This window comes from Mesoplodon bidens (assembly GCF_964165515.1).
Source record: "Mesoplodon bidens genome assembly, chromosome: 3".
NCBI classification, from domain to species: domain Eukaryota; kingdom Metazoa; phylum Chordata; class Mammalia; order Artiodactyla; family Ziphiidae; genus Mesoplodon; species Mesoplodon bidens.
The window spans coordinates 103,213,676-103,240,933 of NC_138178.1; the positions used below are offsets into that span (position 1 = coordinate 103,213,676).

At 39.6% G+C, this 27,258-nt stretch overlaps 1 protein-coding gene across 8 annotated transcripts in view; it reads right to left on the reverse strand.

The window, feature by feature from the left end:
* The window catches only part of CHD8 (chromodomain helicase DNA binding protein 8), a 56,540-nt gene that overhangs the window by 5,639 nt on the left and 23,643 nt on the right, over positions 1 to 27,258 (reverse strand). For 7 of the 8 annotated variants that reach the window (XM_081229635.1, XM_081229632.1, XM_081229628.1 and 4 more), the window contains exons 6-33: positions 22,535 to 22,717; positions 22,385 to 22,453; positions 21,969 to 22,024; positions 21,337 to 21,454; positions 17,195 to 17,278; positions 14,492 to 14,629; positions 13,089 to 13,210; positions 12,699 to 12,942; positions 11,542 to 11,718; positions 10,397 to 10,540; positions 9,882 to 10,137; positions 9,091 to 9,301; positions 8,643 to 8,838; positions 7,762 to 7,929; positions 7,389 to 7,568; positions 7,122 to 7,232; positions 6,580 to 6,776; positions 6,128 to 6,327; positions 5,867 to 6,047; positions 5,689 to 5,778; positions 5,125 to 5,228; positions 3,835 to 3,964; positions 2,815 to 2,890; positions 2,298 to 2,352; positions 1,916 to 2,123; positions 1,291 to 1,499; positions 478 to 1,197; positions 108 to 259 (exon numbers count right to left, since the gene is read on the reverse strand). In XM_081229635.1, coding sequence (XP_081085761.1) covers positions 108 to 259; positions 478 to 1,197; positions 1,291 to 1,499; positions 1,916 to 2,123; positions 2,298 to 2,352; positions 2,815 to 2,890; positions 3,835 to 3,964; positions 5,125 to 5,228; positions 5,689 to 5,778; positions 5,867 to 6,047; positions 6,128 to 6,327; positions 6,580 to 6,776; positions 7,122 to 7,232; positions 7,389 to 7,568; positions 7,762 to 7,929; positions 8,643 to 8,838; positions 9,091 to 9,301; positions 9,882 to 10,137; positions 10,397 to 10,540; positions 11,542 to 11,718; positions 12,699 to 12,942; positions 13,089 to 13,210; positions 14,492 to 14,629; positions 17,195 to 17,278; positions 21,337 to 21,454; positions 21,969 to 22,024; positions 22,385 to 22,453; positions 22,535 to 22,717 — 4,779 coding nt within the window. The remainder of the gene's footprint in view (positions 1 to 107; positions 260 to 477; positions 1,198 to 1,290; positions 1,500 to 1,915; positions 2,124 to 2,297; positions 2,353 to 2,814; positions 2,891 to 3,834; positions 3,965 to 5,124; positions 5,229 to 5,688; positions 5,779 to 5,866; positions 6,048 to 6,127; positions 6,328 to 6,579; positions 6,777 to 7,121; positions 7,233 to 7,388; positions 7,569 to 7,761; positions 7,930 to 8,642; positions 8,839 to 9,090; positions 9,302 to 9,881; positions 10,138 to 10,396; positions 10,541 to 11,541; positions 11,719 to 12,698; positions 12,943 to 13,088; positions 13,211 to 14,491; positions 14,630 to 17,194; positions 17,279 to 21,336; positions 21,455 to 21,968; positions 22,025 to 22,384; positions 22,454 to 22,534; positions 22,718 to 27,258) is intronic. The other variant, XM_081229631.1, reaches the window with a different exon arrangement.

Here is a 27,258-nt window from a genome sequence, read left to right on the forward strand (position 1 = left end):
AGCACTAAACACAATCAAAGAAACCCAGAACCATCTATTATTCCTTGTTCTCTGTATATGTCACACTGTATTTTTAGACTCGACGTGTCCAGGAATGAGGCTGTTACCTTGGGCCACTCAGAAGCTCTTTGTCTTTCTTGTAGCAGCAGCAGCTCAGGGGTCATTTGTTCTCCATCTTCATTTGCGAATCCATCTTGGGACATAGGGAGGGACAGGAGACTTTCTTCATCATAGAGCTTTGAGCGGGACCGGTCAGCAGCTAGAGAGCATACAGAATGTGTAAGCAAAGGTGGAAGAATAGAGTTATACAGGAATGGTATTACATGGGCTTTAAATAAAGGCCCTAAGAATAACAGATCTCCTTTGATATTCTATCAAATCAAAATCTGAATCTCAGAGGATGCATTTAGAAAAGAAGGGAAAGAGCGGGGTGGGGGGAATGGGGAAGAGGGCCAACAGCCTGTCACATGCACTCACTTAGCTTCTCTTCCTTCTCGTCCTCACTCTCATCAGTGCTGGAGCTGGAGCTGGATGAGGATGAGGAAGAAGAGGATGATGGCGACAGCTTGCTCAAGTCCAGCTCAGAGTCTGAATCATCCTCATCCTCCAGTTTGACTGGTGGAACACTCCGGGAAACCAGAGGGGTAGTATCAGAGGGGGCTACTCGCATCTCATAGTCTTGTGGGGTTGGTCGGCTCCTGGCCACCACCTCATGCTCTAGCTTTAAAGTCAGACTCTCCAGACTGGGGACCTGGGCAGCTGTCTCCTCAGGTGGCTTTTCAACGGGAGCATCTGGGCGCAGGGGCAGTGGGGAGGCAGTGCGCGAGGTGTACTGCTGGTGTAGCAGTGGAGTAGAGCAGCGTGATAGGGGTGGAGCTGGTGCTCCTGCCTGATGGTTCTGCATATAATTCATACGGGCAGCCAGAAAAGAGAAGTCTGGGTCCTGCATGATGTTGCAGTCTGTTTGGCTCACCCCATGGCGGGCTGCCCCTCGTAGAAGCTCCCCATCATGCCGAACGGGCTCCCACCATTTGGGCAATTCAGGACCTGGAGGCTGACATAATGCCAGCCGATCTTCCAAAAGAGGGTGGCATAAAACTTGTTCCCGTAAGCGCCGAAGCAATTCAATACGGTAGAGAGTCCGTGAGGCCCTTTCCTCAGTGATGGGCTCAATGAACAGATTAGGGTCTGGGGGTTCTGCAAGAGATAAGGGTGGAAGAAGAAATGAACCAAGAGTTGGTTCTGTCACAATCCATCCCCACTCACCCAAGACGCTTCAGTCTTGCTTACCATCTCCAGCTGCTGGAGGAAGGCGGCACACTTGGCGGCACATGGCCACAAAGCCATGGAAATACTTGGTAAGGCTTTCATCTGTTTTTTTGTCCAGTCGGGCAAAAGTGCGGAATCGATCCCAATGGAACTGCATGGTATCGGGGTCATACTCCACCCCGAAGGTAGAAACTACTCGATAGAAATCAGTTTGTTCACGCCTCGTCCATCTACAAAGGGAAGAGGAATCAGGCAACAGTGATCAGAACACAGGGAATGGTTACTTCTTAGTATGGCTTAGAATATCTGAATGCACAAAAAATGAAAGTTGGGGCAAAAAAAAAAAAAGCCCCAGAAGACAGCAGAAGAGGTAGGAAGAGGTACTCTGTAACATGTAAGAATTTAAGAATTAGCAAGCTAAGGGGGAAAATGATGCAAACAAACAACTCAATGAGGATGCCTACATATGAGATCTTCCTGGGAGTTATGATTAAGTGTGGTTTTATGTCACAGAGGTGTAACAAAGACAAAAAAGATGGTCCCTCTTAGGGAATTCCAAATAATCCTTCCTAAGATGCTTTTCAATATAGGGCCCATAGCTGAAGACAAGCTTACAGCTCAGTTCAAATTCCCAGCCGTATTTTACCGTTGCTGTTTCTCCCGCCGTGCAATTTCTTTTAGCTTGAAGGCAGCCTCACAACGCCGCCTTCTCCGATCCCCACGTTCTGCAGCCTCTATCTTCATCTGTTCTCTCTTGTAGCTGCGCTGATAGGCTGTTACTAGGCGCCGAAGCCTAGCTGTCAAAGCAGAGCCTGGAGGCCAGAATAGATGGCCTGGCTGTTGGGTCACCTGGGCTGTGGGCAGCAAAGTAGAATAAACAGGAAGTACAGGAAAGGTAGTAGAGATAACTGGTATTTCAACCCACCCAAAGGCAAAGCTCTCTGGTATCCCAGGAAAGGGCAGAATTCAGTCAGTCCCCCAACCCCACCACCCCACACAAAATTGTACTAGTTGACTTAGAAGTTTACCTTCATCTCCATCTATAACTGAGATCTCCTCATCCATCATCATCAAGGGATCACCCTAGAGAAGGAGATCCACCCCACAGGATGGAGAGGGGAGGAAAAGGGGGTAAAATTGGCACTCTGAAATCACTTTCTCGTGTGTGTCCTTCTATGGCACCAAGGTATCCAGAAAATTTTCTAATGAAAGGAACCCTCACAGAAAATTGGAACCAACCAACTAAAAGAATATGAAAATAAAACCTGAAAAGTCAGTTCTCATCAAAGGCTTGAAGACAGTGGGACTCAGGAATTAAGTAGTCAAATAATATACTTCATTGTCCAGCTTGGGTCCCACCTCCTCCACAAAGCCATACCTGATCTCCCCCAGCTGGTGTTAAAATCCTTTCCATTAATACTTTATATTCTCAAATGGTACTTTCCATTTTGTATTATAAATTAATCAATATACTACATGATTCAGGGAATAGGAGAATACTATTTAGTAATAGAGAAAAGCTGGACTCAAATGAGAATTCCTCACCTCATCATCTTGATCCTTTGGGGGACCCTGGAGTGGTTTATATTCAGGATCTTCACAATCTTTATCAAAGTCAACCCTAAAATCATCCAGAGGCATGAGAAAATGACAAAGTTCAGTTCTAAATTGTTTGACTTTAAAAGAAACACTTTGACCAGCACGTTTCCTTTCTCTTACTAGCTCTTTTTATTGTTTAACCCATTTTCCCCCTCCTTCCCAACTAGTATTTATTTTTATTACTTCATTTGAATGGTCTATGCTTGCTTGTTTATTTTTACTATTGACACTTTGCTCTATTGAGCAGAAGGATGATATAATAAATGATTTGCAATAAATAAACAATCCAATTCCCTTTGAGGGTCCTGTACTAGGCAAACTGAGGTTGTGATCATCAAAGAGAAATCTCTCAATCACAAAGGACTGGGAGGGTATTCATGAACGAAGCCAACTATTTCACATGCCCCTCAGGTCTCCACGTGAGAAGTTTTGTTAAACTCACTGGCACCCAAACCAGGGCAACAATGCCCTACCTGGTGGCTCAGTATTAGCATGGCAACTCATCATCGAGGCATGTATCCAGGCAGAGTAACACCTTTATGTGTCAGCCGCCACTGGGAGATAAACCAGGGCTAAAGTTTCCTGAGGCTCTATCATATAAGTGGCATGGGATTGCTGCATGACTACTACCTTTCAAGAGAACCAGTTACCCTCTCAGCTACTACAGCTGTACAGGAAAGCGTTGCAAAGAAAACTGAACAGAACGTCAAATAAGCCATTTGGGAATAACATTAATTTTCACCCTTAGTTGCATCATACTGCAATGTATGGTCTTAGGCCAGTTTATGGAGACCTTTCTGCTGGTCTCACTATTTGTTAAGAGTTTATCATTCGTGAGTATAACCACCACTAAGAATCCGAATGGGTTCAGTCAAGGCTAGAGTTATGTTATCTCTTAGTACAAGCAACAAATACCCTTCATAGGGTGGACATAGAGCTTTAAGAGAACTAAACACTAATGCTTACCCTTCCACTATGTCAGAAAAATTATCCAACACGCGATGTTCTGCTGCAATGGCTTTGTCATCTGGTCGGCCAGCCTTTTCCAGGAAGCACAAGGCTGGGTCTGCCCTCATAGTATTATATTTTTCATAGCCTAGAAGAAAAAGAGCCATAATTTGAAGAAAATCAGAGATTCATTTTGCCTTTATGTAAGTAAGCTTCGTATGATGCTGGAATAACAATGTGGGCTACTTTGGTATCATAATGCAAAATATAGTGAAAATTTTAACTTGGATAGCTCTTGGGTTATAGTACGATATTTAACATTTCTACAGCTATTTCGAGTCACAAAGAGTTTTATCACTAGTTACTGAAAACAGGAATTTAATCGGTGTTTATAGAGAATGGTGATAGATTTACTTAGCCATTTAACAGGTAATATTTTATCATCATTCTTACTATCAATACATAAGTGAGGAAATTTTAAAAGTTTAAATGATTTAGAACTAGGTCACACATTTTCAAATAAAGGATAAGAGATCTGCACCTGCAAACAAACAGGCACTCTGAATGTTTGATGAATGATGAACACACTTCAGGATGTTTGGACTCTTCTAAAGCCTCTGTGTCTTACAAGTAAATCTAAGACTACAAATGCTCACAGTTTTTCCTATCCAATTAAACATGTCAAAAACATTAATTAAGTGCCACTAGTTTTATTTTATAGAAGTAAACGTGAAAGTATATTAAAAAAGAAATGATATTCCAATTCACTAAGTCACTAGGCTGGAAGTTTGCACTTACTGCTTTTAATGCCTGGAATTTGTTATTAGGCAACACTGAAAAGGGAGTTTTCTCCCTTTTTATATTCTATTTTTGTTTTACTCAAGCATGGTTGTTCACATCTACATGAGAATAACTGCTGAATATTTAGACAAATAAGATGTTATACAAGAAGAACACTTTCAGCAAGCCACAGGAAAGTGATACAAATTAAACATGGTTATTATTAACAAGAGTGGACATGCATTATTTCCCCGGATTGTGGAAGCTTAACTTAGATACCACTACATACAGATTGGTAACAGTGATTAGAGAACAAATGAGAGACTCCCTACCTTGGGATTTAACTATCCATCTGGTCTTTCTTAAACATTTATTCATAGGAACTAATGAAGGAGGGTATTCATGAGGGTATTTAAGGACTAGTTTCCCATTCAAACATAATTATTGGTCATGAGCATTTTGCTAAATATCCCATCTGTGGACATAAATCTACAATGGGAAAAGAACAGACTAAAAGCAGATACCTACCATGCTTAAAGACTCCAATGAGCAGGGACTTATCAGCCTCACTGTCCCACCATGTTGTTGGAACCTCCAGCTGATCCACTACTGGGAACCATATGTCAATCTCACTAAAGGTATAAGAGGCAGAGTCAGCATAGCAATGCAGGAAATTAAAGTAGACAATCCTTGGGAAGATTATTACAGGTATCTTCTTTTATCTATTAATTTAAATGGTCATACATCTGCCTATTTCCTTCCACTGGTATCAAGAACAGCTGTCCCTCAGTATCCACAGGGGATTGGTTCCAGGAGTCCCCCCAGATACCAAAATCCATGGATGTTCAAGCTCCTTATATAAAATGGTGTCGTCCAATGAATACAGTTGGCCCTTCATATCCATTGATCCAACTAACCATGGATCAAAAGGATGCAAAACCCATGGATACAAAAGGCCGACTGTACAGGACTGAAGACCTGATATACAGATCTTAATTATCAGGTATCCCAAAAATAGTTTAGAATGAAATAAGTACACCAATCTTTTCTGGAATAAGCCATGGCATAAAGAAAAATACAGCATAACTTTACCTGGCAATAGCACCCCCTAACACCTTCTCTGCCTGGTCTCCAATAACTTCCTGTCTCAGATAGTATAGCATTCGTACCCGCAACAGGACCCTAGAAGGGATAGAGAAAAAACTGGCTCAATAATAGTGTAGAAAGCTTGAGGTGGAAAATGCTTTAGTATGTTAAATTCCATCCTTACTTGTTACACTGATGTTTCAAGTGCTTCTTATAACTCTCATCTTGGAACAGAGTATCAGGGTTATATTTCCGGATCCAATCTGCCTTATGGATATCAAAAGTGCTTTGTGACTTTACTTTTTTCCCCTTGCGTCCACGGGGCACAGGGATAGATAGACCTGGGAAAGGAGATACATCGAAGACTTGGATTGAGAAAAACCCTTGGACCTGAAAAGGATTAGGTAACCTATAAAAAGATGAAAAGCAAAAACTTGATAATCACCTGAATGATTCTGCAATTCTTTTGTCTTGCCATTTTCAGCAGGGCTAATCAAGTCCCAGATGAAGCCTTTGATATTTTCATCCCCGCGATAGTGTAAAAGACAGTACACAAGGATGGCCCGGCAAATTGTTTCCACATCTCTTTCAGTCATCCGTCGTTTGAAGCGTCCATGAGACAGAATATCTCGCCACCGTCCCCAGCTAAAAAAAAAAAAACCAAAAAAAGAAATCATATTGATATTTTCCTGGGGACTCTAATTCAATGATATTCCCCAGTCCCTCAGAATCGCATTTCCCAAAAGGTGGGAGACAAAAAGATCTTGGAAAAACATGGTAACAGAATAAAGTTTTTCCCATTATCCCCACTTTGACCATAGCTTCCAATCTGAAAAGCAAACTAGGTGTCTATCAGGATGGAGAGGAAGTACCTCTGATGGCAAGGTGGGTTCTTACCCATATACCAGGAGGTGCTTTTCCACCCGAAAGCAGTCAGTGCGCCCATAGGTATGATGACGGTCATGTCGGCGAGAGCGTGGCCGCTCATCATCTTCACTTTCCAAATCAGAGAATTCCACTAGGTCATCATCTTTCAGAGTGCTGAAGTGGCGGGTCTGTTTTCGTACTCTAGGTGTGTCAATCACCAAGTTATTCTATGCAGAGAACAAAAGGAGAAGTAACTCTCTTCACGATATGATCACGGGAAAGGAATTAAAGACAATCAGATTGAAATAGCCTTGGATGTAACATTTGTAGATACTCAAAGAGAGATTCTTTATTGGACATGCAAAATAATCTACTGGTACTCAGGAAGTGAAATTAAGTGGTAGTTATCTAAGTAGTTTTCTGGGGCCTCCTGTGTAGAAAGTTTTTATAATGGCCCTTGTATATACTATTATAAGCCAAGGTCAGCACTGAAGAATCAGAGCAGCTATAAAGACTCCAGAAAGTAATTTGTTTTCTGCAATACTTCCTCCCTAAAGGAGAAGGAAGCTCACCTTGCTATTGAGTAGATCCATGTCCAGGTCAGCCTTTTTGGCCCACTTTTGCCAAAAGTTGGGGTCATCCAGAGAAATATCAGTCCTATTTTCAGAAGCCACAAAGCTTGCCTAGTGAGGAACAAAGAAACAGTAAAGTTGACTATACCACTTTTTTGAACAATGGGAAACCAATATATTTAAAAACATTTAAAAAATACATTCAATTCTAGAGAGCCCTGTCTCTCTCTCTCTGCTTCTTCAGCCGCTGGCACCGACAGAACATACCTTGGCAAACGTAGAACCCTTTCCTTCAGATTCAATGGTGATGGTAGTGGTTCGTCTTAACAAGATCTGGTCAATGTCCTCTTCACAAAACTTGGAGCCCTCATCATCTTCCTCCATTATGGCTGCATATGCTCCTTTCCGTAAGAGATCTTCAATCTCCTTCTTGGAGAACTGCTGGATCTACAAAATCCAATAGAAAGGTGAAAAAACTACAAGAGAATATTATCTAACCATATCATGACATTTTATTATATTTTAAGAAACAATCATTGAGAACCCAAATGAGAGGTCAGGTTCCTATGCAAAAATAGCTTTTGTGTCCCTCCATCACTATGACCTGTTACAAGTATAGCTAGAGATTAAGAAGACTCACTCCAGTAATGTTGCCATCCCGACCACTCATGGACTGAAGCACAGCTTTATCCAATCCCAACTTGAGGCTAGCCTTATCAAACATCTCTCTCTCGTAAGAATTACGAGTGATGAGACGGTACACCTTCACAGCTTTACTCTGCCCAATTCGATGACACCGTGCTTGGGCCTGGTGGAAGGAAGGGCAAAGATAACATAACATTAGAGGGACTTCCCTGGTGGTCCAGTGGTTAAGAATCCCCCTTCCAATGCAGGGGACGCGGGTCTGATCCCTGGTTGGGGAACTAAGATCCCACATGCCACAGGGCAACTAAGCCCGTGCGCCACAACTAGAGAGAAGCCCACACACCTCTACAAAGATCCCGCGTGCTGCAACTAAGATCCCGCGTGCCACAACTAAGACCTGATGCAGCCAAATAAATAAAATTAATTAATTTTAAAAAACAAAAAACATTAGAGGGGGTGGGGGGAGAAGGATTCAAAATACCAATTTCCATCTATAAAGCAGCCATGAAATCAACTCAAAATCAAAAATCAACTACAAGATGAAATTATTGCCCCATCATCTAGACCAGGGGTCAGCAAATCCTAGTCACCTGTTTCTGTAAATAAAGTTTTTGTTGAAACACAGCTCTACCCATTTATTTACATGTTGTCTATAGCTGCTTTTGTGGTACAAGAGCAGAGGTGAGTAGTTACAACAGAGGCTGTCTGATTTACAAAGCCTAAAATATTTACTATCTGGCCCTTTACAGAACAAGTTTGGTAACCTAACTAACACTTCTATACTCTCTAAAAGACAAGACTTTCTAAGAGGTCCTGATCCTGCTGCAAAACCTCCCAGGTTAGGTGATTAGTCCCTAAGACAATGATTTCCTTTACCTGCAGGTCATTTTGCGGATTCCAATCTGAATCAAAGATGATGCAAGTATCAGCAGCTGTGAGATTAATTCCAAGTCCACCAGCCCGGGTGCATAGCAAAAAGACAAATCGGTCTGAGTCAGGCTTGCTGAAGCGGTCAATAGCAGCCTGCCGAAGGTTGCCTCTAACTCGCCCATCGATACGCTCATACAAGTACCTGTGTGGGAATCACAGGAAAGAAAGTTTAATCAGCTAAGCAGAAAAAGAGAACAAAAAAGCAGACTGGGATTAATATCAGTACCTCTATATCTCTAGTTCACCAAAAACTTTATCAGAAAGTGGAGAGTGAGAGTCTTAAACACTTCTCTTAACCCAGTCCTGGTCAACTTTAATTAACCCAGGCCCTCCTACTCTTTGCAGCTTTATGAGTATATAGTAAACAAAATGTGAAGAATGACTCTTTTCTTACCTCCTCTGGATTAGATAATCCTCTAGGATATCTAGGCAGCGTACCATCTGGGAGAAGATCAGAACCTTATGGCCACCAGCTTTAAGTTTCGGAAGTAACTTGTCAATAAGAACCAATTTGCCAGCTGAACGAACCATTGCCTGCAAGTGGAAGTCATGAGGTATGATATGGCAAGCTTCTCGAAATTCTGTTAGGATTTTTTCTTCTGCACCTGCCAAAAGAAAAATCAAACCTGATGGTGAGATCCAGAAAAACATACTAAGGCTGCAGTTTATTTAACTGAGACAAGGAAGCAAAGGAAAAAGAGTAATCTGACTTGATATCAATGTTTCTCACACACAGAATTTCAGCACCCCCAAAATCCTAAGTCATCCTCAATTTTATTCATACAAAATATTCCATGTAAGTCAGGCTTAAGAACTGGGTAAGATATATGTAAGTATGCGGACAAGGACCAGAATAGTACATGCAAACCACTATTACCACCCTACTGGCATCCAAAACACAAACAGCAAAAGGGAGCACCAGTGAAGACAGAACAGAATGACTTGAGTTCTTATTCATGAAATTCTAAACAGCAGATCCTTTTTAACTTTGGAGATTATGCAGGATCAAAGGGGTAGAAAGAACTACAGGAAGACGTTCCACATGAGAATTGTTTTAAAAGGAGAAATCTCCTCTATTCCCAAATTAGGATGGATCAGTCAATGCATACATTGTTCCTGAGGAATATCACTTACAAAGTAAACAAGGTACACAGAAATGTAGGTATTTTCCAGGAATTCCCTCACCGTTGATGAGATATGGGTGGTTGCAGCATTTGCGCAACTCCATCATTGTATTGAGTAGATTAGGCATGTTAGTATGACCTGCCCCTTTGGAAAGAAAGGAAAAATTCTTCTCCAAAATAGCCCGATAGTATTTCTTCTGAATGTTGGTCAGCTCTACTTCAATAATGGTTTCCTGCTTAGGTGCCAGGTTTTTTTCAACATCCTCTTTGAGTCTTCTCAGCATCATTGGCTTGAGAATGGCCTGTAGCTTTTGAACCTGTGCCCAATACAGAGAAAAAAGAAATCACTAACATGAGGACAAACATTCTCACATTAGGTGGAAACATGGAGAAATACAGTGAGAGTCTTCCAGTATCTGAGAAAAGTAGACGTTGGACAATGCCACAAATGATGTAGGCACAAGGCTACATACAAGTTCAGAACAGCCCGTGATATCTAAGACAGTAAATATCTGCCTAGTACAAACTTTACCTTTTTTTGTCCTGGGTTAGTACCACATTAGACAGACTTCCTACCTGTTCCTCTGTCTTGAGATCCCCAAAGTCCTTGAGGAACTCTGATTCTGACGGAAACTGTGAAGGTTCCAAGAAATGAAGCAGGCTAAACAGTTCCTCCACAGTATTTTGCAATGGTGTTCCTGTGAGTAGCACTTTGTGCTCCTAGAAATGGAGAACACAGAAGAATGATAAAACTCAGAAGGACTTCTGGGGTTTCCTACCAAGTATATAACTTTAGCTTTCATTTCTTTAACTGTAAAATTATGGGAATGGACCAGACTACTCTCTTAACTTTTCTTTTACTTGCTCCCTCTTTTGATAAACAAAATATTCAAGAAAACCCTTGATGTTATTTAACATATTAATTTATCTTAAATATTATAAACCAATAAAGAAATATTCAGAATACATTTTTTCCAATTAAATATGCCTCTCCACACTCAACTCCCCACAGACATCCTAACATGTCCCCCTCTGAAGAATGTACCTGTGCTGGATTAAATATGGCCAATAATTTTCGGTAGTTCCTCCTATCAAGGTTCACCCCTTGAACATGGGCTTGCCTTGTAACTTGCTCTGACAAAGAGAATGTAGCAGAAGTGATATCATGTGAGTTTCAGAGCCTATGCCTCAAAGGCCTTGCAGCTTCCACCTTTACCCTCTTGGAACACTGCCCTGACTCTATCATGTACAGAAGCAAAGTCTGGCCCACAGCGGGTGATGGGCCTTGTGGTAGATGACCCAGCCAACAACCAGCACCAATTGTCAGCTACAGCTGCACTACTGACTCCAGGCAAGACCACCAAAAGAATGGGCTCACCAAGCCCAGCCTTAAGTTGCTGAGCTAGAGAATCATGAAAAACATAGTTGTTTTAAGCCACTAAGTTTTTGGATATTTTGTTATGCAGCAATAGGTAACTAATGTAATACCCAACCTCTCCACCCAGTTGAGAACCATTAACCTACAATCACCTACCAACTCTAAAACTTATATGAATTTTATGACTTTCAGGTTACCATTCCCACAGGCCATACCCACCACCCAATACCAAGACTCTGATTCTTTTCTTCTCTGCTAAATTAAGGTTATATTAATTCCACAGGGAATTAGGATTTCTTTAATTCCAGGTGTTTCTGCCCACAAGTCAGTGAGAAGAACTCACCAGGTCCATGTGCTTGAGACTATCAAGCAGCTTGCAATTACGGTTCTTTAGTCGATGGGCTTCATCAATGATGACACAACGCCATTCAATCTCACGAAGCTCGGGACAGTCTGACAAAATCATCTCAAAAGTGGTGATCAGGGCATCAAACTTGTATGCACCCGGGATGAGGCGCCCCTAAGCATGAAGGTAATAAAGTCAGAAAAGGCCTAAAATGTACCTAAAGGAGATGCTCTTCCAAATCACACGTCCGTTTTTTATATTCAGGCAGACTTAATAGGAAATACCAACTGCACCACCACCCACCTCTGCCACTGTTCATCTTCCTGATAAACAGTGCCAAATCACTGAATCTAAGATATGCTGCCTCCTCAGCACACTCAGCTTCTTGGGAAAATGACAGACCTCACTGAATGAAGCTGGACATTTTTGACTCTGCTGCATGCCTACCTCATGTATTTCAGCCCTACATCTTCTGTTGGTAAACACTAAAATCCACAAATGTTGAGTGCTGCTGAAACATACAAGATAAAGCTAAAAGTGAAATAGCTAATGTAGTATGTGATAATATTGGTTACTACCTAAAAATGGACAGAAGAATCCAATTATCTTAGCAAAATTAAGAGCAACAAAATACGACTTGAATAAATTTGGTTTGGTAGAAATAAAAACCACAGGAAACTAATGGTAGGAAAAAAAGTCTCATAAAATTCAATGTTAAGAAAAGATGAACGGTTCAAATTTTTACTTGCAAACTTACATAGCAAAAACCACTGATCTTGATGAAAATTTCAGTAAACTTTAAAAAAAAAAGAAAGGACATGGCTTACGTTCACCACCATATGGATCAAGGAATTAATAAAGTAGCTAAATGAATTTCATTCTGGAAAATTCTTTCTTGATGAAAACATCAATGCTGATAAAACTCTATTTTAAATATATGTATTCATAAATAAAGCCAGAATTTCCACTGGATTAAAATGTCCATTGGATAAAAAGAGCAAAGTCAAAAAAATGCCCTGCACAATCTAAACAAAAATTTTGCCTTAAATCACAGAGAGTCTCAGTAAAAGTCTTTGATTCATATAAAGCCTCTAAAATACCAGGTACCTTGGCCTACTCTCTAAACCATAATATTTGTATTACATACAACTCACCCGTGAATCTTTGCAGTACATTTCATACTGCTGAATCATCTGCCGGCTGGCCAGACTGCCATGGTACACAATAGTGTTCATCTCTGTCCACGTGTTGAATTCTCTCTCCCAGTTAGTAATTGTGGACAGTGGGGCAATGACCAGGAAGGGGCCATGGATGCCCACATTATATACCTCTTGTAAGAAGGCAATGGACTGAATGGTTTTGCCCAATCCCATCTCATCAGCCAGGATGCAATTCTGCCTGCAGATTCATCACGGAAAAAGAAAAGCAAGTCAAAAGAGACCATCTTTTTTAAAAAGTACTTAAAAAGAAACTGTTTCAACAGAAAATAAATAAAAATAATCTCAGACTAAGCTTCTATGTTATGGTCCTACTCTTTTCTTTACCTGTTATACCAATTAAAGAGCAGCCAATTGACCCCTTCCAACTGATATTCCCTTAATTGGTTTCTGTTTTTATACTCATGTGACAACTCCAACTTCTTCCAGGCACTTGCTTGTGGACGATTCTAAAAAATAGGAAATATGAATAAATGGCGCGGAGACACTAACGAAATAAGGTAAACTTACTAGGTAGTTCTAATAGTTGAAGTTAATTCAAAAACATTAACACGTTAAATATATTCAAACTCATGAGTCCATAATGACACTTTTAAAAAAAAAGAGGAAGAAGGAAAGAGAAAAAACCCACTGATCACTTTTGGAGTGTGCTAAGGAAGTACTTCATTATTTTGAAACTGGGAAATAAAAGACAAGGTAAATAAATAAAGCATTTATCCTCCATTCCTATACCACCTGTACCTTAGGGTAACCAAATAGTAGGTGAAATGTATTTCTTTTTAAAGAAGATTCTGTCTAATAAATGAAGAAATGATAGAATCACCATTTAAAACTCCTTAAAGAATGGATCTCAACAATGAACAAAAATGGCTGATAATATCACAAAAGACAACCTATCAGAACCATCTATAAAGTGGATTTAGTGGTCTCCCTCCCCAACCTGATGCAGCCTCTAGAACAGTGATATCTAATGGAACTGTCTACAATGATAGAAAATGTTTTATATCTGCCTTTAGCCACATGTGACTACTGAGCATCTGAAATGTGGCTAGTGGCTACTGTATTGGACAGAACAGCTATAAAAAGTTCTAATAGACATTACTGCTCTACATCTAACTATTTATGTGAAATATAAGGGACAGAAAAGGTACCAAGGGGAATGTAACTGGCAAACTGACTATGGAAAAGCCTAGAGAACAATCACCTGGTTTCTTCAAGAGAACATTGCAAAGGAGGGAGAAGAGATCAAGGGGAAACTATAATTAAGAAAGATATAGATGAGATATATATTAACTAATAGCAATATATAGACCTTACTTAGAATTTAATTCAAACAATTTAACAAAAGTTAGAAGATAATCAGGAAAATATAGTGATTGCTTACTTGATGATATTTAGGGATGGTTAAATTTTTTCAAGTGTAACAATGGTACTATTTATCTTTTAGACATAAACACTGAAATGTTACACATAAAATGAAGGAATCTGAGATTTATTTTAAAATGATCTGGGAAAAGGGGAAATGAGTAGGTAGAGAAATATGTGAAATAAGATTGGCTATGTGTTCACTGTTAAAGTTGGGTGACGGGCACATTATACTACTTCTTCAACTTTTATATATGTTTGAAAATTTCCATAATAAAAAGCTAAAACAACAACATAAACTCCATACGAAGAAAATTAAATCACTGACTATACGGACTTTACACTCTAAATGCAGATGTACTTACCACCCTTTTGAGTTCTGGGTGCCTTGACTGGATCCGTTTAAATTCTCGAATCTTGCCCTCATCAACATCCTCTTTTAGCTCCCATGTACTATCCTCATAGGGCAGAGAGCACCATTTTACCAAGTAGTAAATTACAGGCTAAGAGAGAAAAAGCCAAAGCCTTAATGAAACAATTCTGTGTTCTTTGCCGTGATTAAAAGATAAGAATTTGACTAAAGAATCAGATCACAAAGTGTCAATATCTAAAAAGGTGCCAGAAAAGTCAGGCTGAAAACACCAGCCAGAGGCTCACCTGCTGATGCACTGTACTATTTATGGCTCTGATCCTGTTTCCAGACAATTTATCAGAATCTGAAAGTGAAATTTCTACCCAGCACTATCTAGAACACTAAGCACTGAAACATTAGGCTCATCAAGCAGATTAAACAAACAAAAAAAATCCTATAGTGTTGGATTAGATTGAAATTGAATTGTTGAACTGAATTAATTATTGTTAATTATTGAATTAAAAGATATGGTAGCCCTGTTTCATACTATCCTCGTGGCACCAAATCTGATACAATAGAAGCCAGGCTACTGTAGAAGCGAAGAACAGGTTAAATCCATAGGAGCAGAGCAGGACTGAAATCACTGGGCTTCTGAGCTCCTGGAGCTCTCAGCGCAGATGCTGTTTCAAAGAGCGGCCATATGGTGGTAAAGAGACCTTCTTGCGAGCCCCAGGAAGCTAGGAGATAACTGCAAGAGGTATCCCTGAAGAGAGGTAAGAGTGAAGAGGAAGGGGAAATGCTGAAGCTCCAACTATGGTGCTATGCTCTATGTAGGCATTCTAGTGCAAGGGATGGGGCAGTGACCAGTGGTAATATGGCTCCTATTCTCACTACTCAAGATGACTGATCACTGACTGGACCGCATTTCCATATTTGGCTTATATGAATCGAGAAGAATTAGACTGGGCCTAGTGTAATCACCAGGAAATCTCTAATTATCAACTCATAGAATACCCCTTAAAACAGCCAGCAAGAAGTATGAAGATATGTGTCTCCATAGAGATATAGATCAAGGAATACCTAGAATTAATGTAATTTCTCTTCGACCTTTTTCTTTACTGTAGTGACTCAGGTCACTTTCTACATAAAGACATTTGTCCACGTCACATATTTCCAGCACCCTTACTCTTCCAAGGACTTTAATATTTATTATAGTATTTATTTCCACTATTGGGTAATGTAATAAGGATGACAAACTCATTTTGGAGAGGAGGGGGAAATGGGCAAACAGAACGTTTTTATCCAATACTGGGAACATAAATTACAGTACCAGGGTACTAAAACACTTTCATCTGTCATACTGGTCCCAATACATTCCAGAGGAGCCTAATCAAAGTCCAATTACTTTTGGAAGATGAAGTGATAGAGAGCATAAGATTTTCAAGGCTGGGAAGGCTGAGATCCTGAAAGCGATGAGAATAATTTAACAGTAGCTAACCTGTCCCGACTAGTAACTGGTCCATTCCACTCTCACCTCCCACAAATGAACAATAAGCAGTAATTCCCACCCTTAACCCCAAAAGCAGAAGATATGTTTTCTGAGGCATTCTTGTTAGGATTTAAAGACACTGAATTGTAACGGGCCTTGGACATCTAAGGTTCTATCTGAGAAATGCTGAAGGCTTATAAAATAAACTGGGAATTTTACAGAGGGAAGACTTTGACTCTTAGGTCCTGTACGGATGATATATGGGAGCAAGTCATTTAGCTTGTGAGTGAGCCCAGCCCACCATCCAGCACTGATGTCTTAACAAGGCTCTGCTGTTAAGGCCCTACTACCCACTCTGTAAGCAGTGACTGTCTGAAGTGGTAACAACTTGATGAAATGTGGCCCTGCAAGGTTAAACCAACAACGACGACTTGAAGTGAGAAGAGTTCTAACAAAAAGGTGGTTCACGGCCTAAGTAAAGTTAAATAAGAGAGCAATGCTGAATTCACTGGCGGCTTAGATCTATAGAACTCTTATTTGGAAAATGAAAAAAAGTGATTAATGAAAACATATCACCTAGTGTTTTAGCATATCTAAAATCAGCTACCCAATCTAAGAAAGCTTTAGTGCTGTGGTTCCCAAATCAAACTATGCATGAGAAACACTTGGAGAACCAACTTAAAAATACAGATCTCTGGATCCCACCCTAGATGTACTGAATCTGAACCTGTGGGAATAGGACCTCACATCTGTTTAAAGGTACTGATTCAGATGCAGTGTATCTGTTTTAGTGACAAATGAAAATGCATTTAACTGATGCTAAGTACAGGAAATAAATAATTCTCAACAACATGAAGAAAGCTATGAGTCTATGCAAGCATTTTTATATTCACAAATTTGGAGATTCATAAAGTATCCCTTTCTCCATCCCCACCTCTCACCCCCAACTGAAGGTCAAGGGTCTCCCATATAAAATCTGCGAGAAAATGAGACCAAGGTTAATGAGTCCTCGTAAAACAGCTCCCAGATATTTGAAAACCTTTCCTTTTAGCCTCTCTCTGTACTCCTTTACCTTCCCAGTATCATTCTAAGTATCTCTCAGAAAAATTCAAAAGTACCTTTTCAGTACAAGGAATTTTTCAGCCATATCTGAAAAATAACGGATGGGCAAGCAGACAGGCAGAAATCTTTAAGAGGCCTTTCATGTTCCTCCACGCCCCAACTCACCTCCCCATTGTCCTTGTCAATGCTGTGAGACTCATCCAATATCCTATCCACCTCTACATAGTCTGGGTTGAAGGGCTCTTCGTCCTAGAGGAATTATGAAACCAAACAATAAGACCAAAAGATCCCTGTCCAGGAAACCCACTCCTCCATGCAAACTTTAGCTGATAACCCTACTTCAAAATTTATTAAGAGAAAAGAAGGGAGTTCCCCATTTTCATAATATCACATCCTACACACTTACCTGTATTTGCATCTATCCTCTTGCCTGTTACCAGATAAAGTGTCACTACTCCCTAACAGAGGCCATTCTCTCCATATATGCTTTAGATTCCATTCCTTCTTGCCTTCTTAGGAATCTCTCTCTACTGGAGCATTTCCATAACATACAACCATGCTTGACTATTTCTCATCTTTTCTTTAATTAATTAATTAGTTTATTTTGGCTGTGCTGGGTCTTTGTTGCAGTGCGTGGGCTCTTCATTGTGGCACCGTCTTCTCTAGTTGTGGCGCACGGGCTCTCTAGTTGCGGTGCGTGGGCTCTAGAGAGCATGGGCTCAGTAGTTGCGGTGTGCGGGCTTAGTTGCAGTATGTGGGATCTTAGTTCCTCAACCAGGGAACTTCACGTCTTAAAGACCTCCCTGACTCTACATCCCGCTCCAACTATTCTTCTGTTCTGCTTCATACCCAAACTTTTCCAAGAGTTTTAAACACGCGGTACCTCCATTTCATCACTTCCTTCACTTACTTGTCCACCCATTCCACTCTTCTTTCTACTTCCATCGCACAATGAAACTACTCTTGTCGAGGTTATTAATGATCTCCAAATTGCCAAATATAATGGAAATATTTCTGTACTCACCTTCATTTACCTATACAAAGTATTCAACAATTCATTATTCTCTCCCCAAAGCACTCTCTTCCCTAGGCTTTCCTGAGACACGATATTCTCTTCGGTAGCCTTTATTTTGGTTTCACTTTTTGTTTTGGCCAATTCTCAGTCACCTTCACTAGCTCTTTTGTTCCTAAGTCACTGGTATCCAACTTCGGGTGGTATCCCAAGATAAATAACCCAAGGCTCCAAAGAAAGATCTCAAAGAAACCTTAAGGAAAAAACTCTTTCTTTCTTAAGACACTTTCCCCCTGATTTTTGTGACACATCTTTTTCCTAATCTTTCTCCTACCACTCTGGCAAACAGTACCTTCTTCACCTGGTCCTCTAAATTTGTGAGAATTGCTTAAGGATTGGCTCTGGGCTTACATCCATTGTCTTATAGAAAGAAATTTTAAAAAGTACAGAACTATTAGAAAGTACAGAACTTTCCCCAGGGTGACTCTATTCATTATTAAGGCTTTAATAATTATGTATACGCTGATACATTCCAAAGTTAAATTGCAGCCTAAAAAATCCTGATTTGTATACCTATCTCTTTGATAGAAATGTGTTACAGAATTTTAAGCTTAACATGGTCTAAACTAAAATCTTGATTTTCCCCAAATCAGTTGCTTCTAAAATCTTCCATTCTTTAATAAATGACTCTACCTCAAGCCATTTGCTCAGACCAGAAACCTATCTGTATAAGCCATAGCACCAAATCCTGTCAATTCTACTTTAAAGTAAACTCAAATCTATCCATTCTCTCTAACCACTGAAAGCACTCTGCTATAAGCCTTAATTTCTCATCTAGAAAACTTCAACAGCCTCCTTACTGCTCATCCTACTTTCACGCTTACTCTTCTCCAATCCATTCTCCAAAGTCTAGATGATCTTTTATTTTTTTTAATAAATTTTATTTATTTATTTATGGCTGTGTTGGGTCTTCGTTGCTGTGCACAGTCTTTCTCTAGTTGTGGCAAGCAGGGGCTACTCTTTGTTGCAGTGCACAGGCTTCTTTCTCACTGCGGTGGCTTCTCTTGCTGCAGAGCGCGGGCTCTAGAGCGCAGGCTCAGTAGTTGTAGTGCATGGGCTTTGTTGCTCTGCAGCATGTGGGATCTTCCCAGACCAGGACTTGAACCCGTGTCCCCTGTGTTGGTGGGGGGATTCTTAACCACTGCGCCACCAGGGAAACCCTAGATGATTTTTTTTTTTTTTTTTTGTGGTATGCGGGCCTCTCACTGTTGTGGCCTCTCCCGTTGCGGAGCATAGGCTCCGGACGTGCAGGCTCAGTGGCCATGGCTCACGGGCCCAGCCGCTCCGCGGCATGTGGGATCTTCCCAGACCGGGGCACGAACCCGTGTCCCCTGCATCGGCAGGCGGACTCTCAACCACTGCACCACCAGGGAAGCCCCCTAGATGATCTTTTAAAAATGAAAATTGGATGTGCTTTGACCTGTTTTAAATAGTCCAGTGGTTTCCCCCTTTGCACTTAGAATAAAAACAAAACTAAAAGGTCTATAAGCACCTGCTTGCCTAAATTTCTGATCTCATTTCAGGCCACTCACTCTCTATCATACATCAATCCCACTGTCCTTTCAGTTCCTCATCCTGTCTCAGGGCTTTCATATATTGCTATTTCCCATGCCAGGGATACTATTTACATGTGTTCATGGTCTTGCTAACTCATTCATAACTCAATTCTCAGTGAAGTCTTCACTGATTATCCAAAGTAGGCATTTTTTTCTTAGGTCTTCCTGTGCTCTTTCTTTCCTGGCATTTACCACAATTTGAATTATTTTTAAATGGCTCTCTCTCCCCATTAGACAGTGAGCTACATGAGAACACAGACCATGTGTGATTTGTTTACCATAGTGACTAGCACATAATACACAATGAATAAATGAATAATTGATTTGGTTAAATGGCCTACCTATAAAGGCAAAACTGACTGGCATACAAGTCAGTTAGCAGAGCTTGGCTCAAGGGTCACAAATTATATATCTAATACCAACTGGAATGGGATTAGTTTCATCATACATTTCACAAATTAGGTTTTAAAAGAACACAGACCAAAAAACAAACCCCACGATGCAATTATTATTTTCATATAAAAAGAAATTATAAAACCTACATAGCCCTACTTGCCCTCTCCAAGTGATGTGGAAAATAACTCATTTATTGGCAAACCTGGTGATATAGCTTTTTCAGATGTATTTGGCCACAGCTGGGTTTTTTTGCTGAAGCTGTACATTATTCCTTCTTTCACTCTTTCTTACTAGCTCCTCTTTAGGTTTACTTTTTTAAATAAATTTATTTATTTATTTATTTATTTTGGCTGCATTGGGTCTTTGTTGTTGCATGCGGGCTTTCTCTAGCTGTGGCGAGCAGGGGCTACTCTTTGTTGCGGTGCGCGGGCTTCTCACTACAGTGGCTTCTCTTGTTGCAGAGCAGGGGCTCTAGGGGCGCGGGCTTCAGTAGTTGTGGCACGCGGGCTCAGCAGTTGTGGCACGTGGGCTCTAGAGCGCAGGTTCAGTAGTTGTGGCACACGGGCTTAGTCGCTCCACAGCATGTGGGATCTTCCCGGACCAGGGTTCAAACCCATGTCCCCTGCACTGGCAGGTGGATTCTTAACCACTGTGCCACCAGGGAAGTCGTCCTTTTTAGGTCTTAAGAAGCTTTGAGAAAGAATTCTTCTTCTCAAGGCACTCAGTAATGAAAAATCCCATTTTGGGAAAGGTATATGTATACAAATCTTTCAAAGCAAAATCGAGAGTTAAAATACAGCTCAAGAGACCCTTACAGATGTTCCAGTACTTAACTAGTACTAACACTGGGTATGGGGTATTAAAGCTCCTTTATCACTATTTCTAGTTATACTGGATTAGAAATTTGAGAAAATAAATGTTTTCTCTTAATGATATGGTTGCTTATGTCTACAGATACCATCAACTGCTGAAGACTGACATTAGAAGGAGAAGAATGCCACAAGTGGACCAGAGGTCAGTTTACCATCTGTTTTGAAAATACTTCATGAATATCAAAAAACTCAATTTCAAAGTACCCTATAACTTATAAAAATACCATATTTAGACCTGGTAAAACAAAGGCTGGGGCAATTAAGTAAGAAAAGTCCAATGATCAAAATGAACACTTTATACCCATATGTACAAAGCAACTATGAGTCTTCTGAAGAATCAGTCAAGGTTGATAACCCCAGTAATTTATGCTTCTATGAAATAAATGATAGGCAATACCTATTCCTAATTACCTCATGGAAGAAGTGTCTCATCTGAGCCATTTTGGTTTTGAAGCGCTTTAGTTTTTGATGGATCCTCTTATCCTTCTCTAGTTGGGAGATGGTAGCCCACTCACAGTGTAGATAGGAGCTAAAGGGGATGGAAACAGCCAGTCACAGTGTGAGAAAGGGGAACTGGTCAGCTAGTGTCTGAGATGTGGGGATTAGCCAGAAGCAGACATAAGAGTATGTGCTTCAGTGGGGAGACAGTCTCTTAGGTCAGTGCTTCTTAAACTTGATTTTGCACACAAACCACCTGGTCTAGGGTAGGCTTAAAAGTTCACATTTCTAACAGGCACCCAAATGATGCTAACTCTGCTGGTCCACGGATCACACTCTAAGTAGCAAGGTCTTAATCTTAGACTAACGTGAAGAGGATTTTACAAGGGATTTTATCAGGAACCATCCTCACCCCACCTTTCTGCAACTAAATATAAAGAGTCAATTCCCGAGCTTCTCTCTGAATAGACATTTTCCTCACCAAAAACAGGCGAGGAGACTATTAAAAAAAGGGACACGTTCCCACCCAGGATAGACTATACAGGAGAACTTTTTACAACCCTGAGGAATTTGGGGTGAAAAGCTTTTTTGCACAGATCACATACTAGTTCTTGTACTTGACAAAGAATTCTTCTGCTTCAGTATATTGTCCAGAAGGAAGCTGAGAAGAAAGAAATTACAGTTACTAACAACTTATTTGTCAAAGAGAACCTTTAATTTTAACACACATGGTAGAGCTTCATACCAATGCTCCCAGAATATATTACTGACTAAGGGATTAAAGAACTTAATCTGGTATTTCAATGCTGGAGGCTTGACAGCTGGAGAAAATAAGCCCTTTTCCAGTTTAAACAAAAAAGCCAAAGAAGTGGCAATAAGACAGTTCCTACTTTCCACCTAACTTTTCTCCACCATCTCTTGTAACTACACTGTAGCAATATAGCCTGACATCCAAAGGTGCTCATTACATACAGCCTGTAACTGCAGCATTATGGGCTGACATTAAAAATAGAGGCCTCACCTCTTTCTTCACAATACGCATAGAAAGCACTTTGTCTACAATGGCTGCATCTTCTTCACTGGGATTCTCCTGTAGCAAAAGATGCAGTCAGTCAACAGAGATTGTGAGCAGCAAGACAAAGGTCTCAAATTACTTAAGTTCTCAGCTTACCACAAAGAACTGCATGGAAGGCAAAGTCTCGCCATCTGGTTCCTGCACTGGCTCAGGCAGGATAGGCTCAGTTTTGATTGGACCAGTTACATCTACTTCTTCTTCTTCTTCATCATCTGTGATCTTTATATCCAGATCCTCTGTATATTTTTTCCGTTTAACTTGGCGGTTTGAGCGTCTCTTCTATAGAGGCAAAAATGGTTAAAATAACTGCTTAGGTCTCTCAAGGAGAAAACCTTTAAAACTATTCGCCAATAGTCATATACTTAGATTTGACTCCAAAATCCCTATGAAAAATTAAACCAAAAGATGATAAAGGGCTTATTTATCAAATTATGTGATGTCAAATCATGTAACTTATTCTATGTACTGAATATATATTAACTTGCTGAATTGTTTTATCAAAGTATCAGATTCCAGCTGAAAGTAAGCTATTGGCAAGAGGCTCTAAAAAATTGAAACAGGACTCTCAACCTGTAGAGTGCAATGAACTTCACAGGAGGAGCAACCCTGGAGTGCAAAGGTGCAAGAACATTTTGTTTCTAATTGTTTCTTTGTTTTAGTTCTAAAGTTTTTTTGTTTGTTTCAATAAATAGGATCATACTGTATGTATTGTTCTGCTGCTTACTTTTCTGTTAGCATTTTTCTTGGAGATGTTTTCCATATCAATACATTTCAAATCTGCCTTATTCTTTCAAATGGTTGAGTAAAAGATTTTTTAATTAAATAATTTAAGTAATACTTGCAGCTCATGATAAAAAAATTAGGAAGGACGGAGAGACAAAATTATTATTTTTCAATCATGATTATAACCCCTGGAAAACCCAAAATCAAATGAGTCATTAGAAGCAGAACTACTGAAATTGAGAAAACTTGCTTGGCATAAAATTAATTTTTAAAAATCAATAGCATTCTTATAGAGACTAAGGCAGAAAATACAATAAAAGAAAATATTCTTTTTATGAGAAAATATTAATTATCTTAAGCATTAAATTCAGTAAGAAATATATAAAATCCATGTGAAGAAAACTTTAAAGCACTATAGGAGGACATTAAAAGAGAGCTGAATAAATAGTGAAATATATATACCCTCCCTAATCACATAAATTTGAAAAACAAAATTAACAAAATTTTTTAACTAGATAAGCTGATTCTAAAATTCAAATGGAGTACTAAACATCTAAGAATAACCAGGAAAAATATGGAAAAGTATACTTGGCCTTACCAAATATTAAGGACAATATAAAGCTATACTAATTAACACAACTTGGTACCTCTCCAAGAAGAGATAAACATGTCAAGGAAATAATGTCCAGATATAGACTAAAATACTCATGTGGATTTAGAACATGATAAAAACAGAAACTTCTAATCAGTGAGGAAAACGTGGATTATTCTATAAAATGGGATTGAAAACAGATGACTAGCCATCTAGTGGATGTAAGAAACAAATCTACAAAAAGACTGCAAGATTTAAAAGTTTAAAAAAAAGATAAAATTTCTAAAAGAAGATGTGGAAGAATTTTTTTTTATAATCCTGGAGTAGAGAAGGTGTTTCTAATAAATTGATCAATTTGACCTTGTAAAAAGTTTAAGATATCTGCGTAATATTAATATAATCCATCATAAACAAAGTTGAGACAAATAATAAACTAGAGAAAAAATGCCATATGATACATTTCCCAAGCATAAAGAGGTCTTTTGAATCACTAAGAAAAAGATCAATACAATAGAAATATGGGCAAATAACATAAATAGTTCATAGAAAAAAACAGAATGGCTTTTAGTGTAAAATGATGCTCACACTCAGAATAAAACTGTTACAACTGAAAACTAAACTGAGATCCCCATTTTTTTTTCTTGCACCTAACCGAGTGACAAAAATCAGAAAGTTGGATCAAATATTTGAAACAGGAACACACACATTGTTGGTGAGAGTACACACTGGCATGAAGAAAATTTCTATAGAAGAAAATTTGACAATACCCTTTGATCCAACAATTCCACTTCAAAGATATTATCCTACAGATAAATTTGCACATATATACAAATCTCTGTAGCATTACTTGTGGTAGTAGAAGACCAGAGAAAACCTAAATGCTTATCAACAGGGGATTGGTTAAACAAATTACGCTATAGTCAAAATATGGAATATTTGGAACTCTCACTGGAACTCTCACTGCTGGTGGAAGTGTAAAATGACACAATCACTTCGGAAGCTGGCAGATTCTTATAAAGTTAAATGGTTAAATGTTTAACTACACCACAGTCTATCAACTCCTAGGAATTTAGCTATGAGAAGTGAAAACCTATGTCCACAAAGTATGTGTACTGAGACTGTTCATTGCAGGCTTACTCATAACAGCTCCAAATTGGGAACAAACCAAATGTCTAACAGAATGAATAAACACTGTACTATATTCATAAATAAAAACGTTTCTCAAGAAAAAAAAAAAAGAATGAACTGCAGATACATCAACAACATGAATAAATCTGAACAACATTATGCCGAAAAAAGTGAGACCCAAGAGTACATACTATGTGATTCCATTTACATGAAGTTCAAGAACAGGCTAAGTTTAATCTATGGTAATAAAAATGGGCACAATGGTTGCCTATGTGGAGGTGTCGGGGAGAGGATGGTGAACTGACTGAAAAGAGGGTACAAGGGAACTTTCTCGGATGATGGAACATGGGACGTCGTTAAATAATCTCTCGGGGCTTCCCTGGTGGCGCAGTGGTTGAGAGTCCGCCTGCTGATGCAGGGGACATGGGCTCATGCCCCGGTCCAGGAAGATCCCACATGCCGCGGAGCGGCTGGGCCCGTGAGCCATGGCCGCTGGGCCTGCGTGTCTGGAGCCTGTGCTCCGCAACGGGAGAGGCCACAACAGTGAGGGGCCCGCGTACCACAAAATAATAATAATAATAATAATAATCTCTCTACTTTGGTGTATATTTCAAATTTTTCCTCATAGAAAACAAGAGTGTGAGGAAGAATGGCTAGATCTATCTTTTTGATAAAGAACCACTTTCAAGATATATTGTTGGAGAAAAAAAGCAACAGTACAGAAGAGTAGGTATGGAATACTTACAGTAAGTGGTAGTGGAATTAGAGTGCTCATGAAAGTAAAGAATATTTCTGGAAGGATACACAAAAGTAGTAACAGAGGTTACCTCTGGAGAAAAGACCTGGGGGACTGTGAGGTCTCCATTGCCAACACTGGCATTACCAATGTTATGGGCTTAATTGTATCCCCTCAAATTCTTATGTTGAAATCCTAACCCTTGGTACTTCAGAATGTGACTGTATCTGAAGACAGGGCCTTTAAAGAGGTGATTAAGGGGGTTTCCCTGGTGGTGCAGTGGTTGAGAGTCCGCCTGCCAATGCAGGGGACACGGGTTCGTGCCCCGGTCTGGGAAGATCCCACATGCCGCAGAGCAGCTAGGCCCGTGAGCCATGGCCACTGAGCCTGCGCGTCCGGAGCCTGTGCTCCGCAACGGGAGAGGCCACAACAGTGAGAGACCCGCGTACCGCAAAAAAATTTAAAAAAAAAAAGAGGTGATTAAGTTAGGGTGGGCACTAATTCAACTGGATTTGTGTCCTTAAAAGAGGAGGGAATTTGGACACACGCAAAGACACCAGGGATATATGCACTGAGGAAAGACCATGTGCGGACACAGTGAGAAGGTAGCCCTCTGCAAGCCAAGGAGAGAGGTCTCAGAGGTAACCAGACCTGCTGACCTCTTGATCTTGGACTTCTAGCCTTTAGAACTGTGAGAGAATAAATTTCTGTTGTTTAAGCTACCCAATCTGTGGTATTTTGTACTGGCAACCCTAGCATATTAATACACCACTTTTGAAATTTTTTTAATCTTTGTATTTCTTGTATCACAAAGATTTGCCTTCAGTTTGTGTTTTGTTTATTTAACAAACACCTTATTTAACCCTTTGTTTATTTAACAAACACATATATAACTCTTACTATGCTCTCTTACCTAAACACTGTTCTATGTGCTTTATAAATGTTTACATTTAAGCCTCCTAAAAACCCTACTTGGTAGATATTACTATCTGCATTTTAGGGATGAGGAAATTGAGACACCAAGAGGTTAAGTAAACTTGCCTGAAGTGACAATGTTAGTGAACAGTAGCGTTAAGAAGAGAACCCAAGAAATCTTGCTCCAGTCTGTGGTCTTAACCACTATGCTGTTTAGAGAATTTTGTTGTTGTTGCACATGCATAATTTTTATACAGTTAAATGTATCGATCTTTCCCTTTATGACTTCTGAATTTTAATACTCTCCTTAGAAAGATCTACCTGATTTTACAATTATTTAAAAAAAAACTTATCCATGTTTTATAAAGGTTCATGATTTCAATTTTTGCATTTAGACCTTTGATTAAACTAGAAATTGTTTTTGTTAAAGAGTAATGCAAGAAATCCAATTTTATTTATTTCTTCCTAAATGTGTAGCCAGTTGTCCTAACTTAATTTATTAACTAATCTTTCTTTCCATTGATTTTATTTTTTTATTATTATTATTATTATTTTTTGGCTGCGCCACACGGCTTGCAGGATCTCAGTTCCCAGACCAGGGATTGAACCCGGGCCCTCGAAAGTGAGAGTGCAGAGTCCTAACCATTGGACCACCAGGGAATTCTCTCCACTGATTTTAAATGGCCTTTTAACTCATATACTAACTTCTCATAACAACTATTTGAA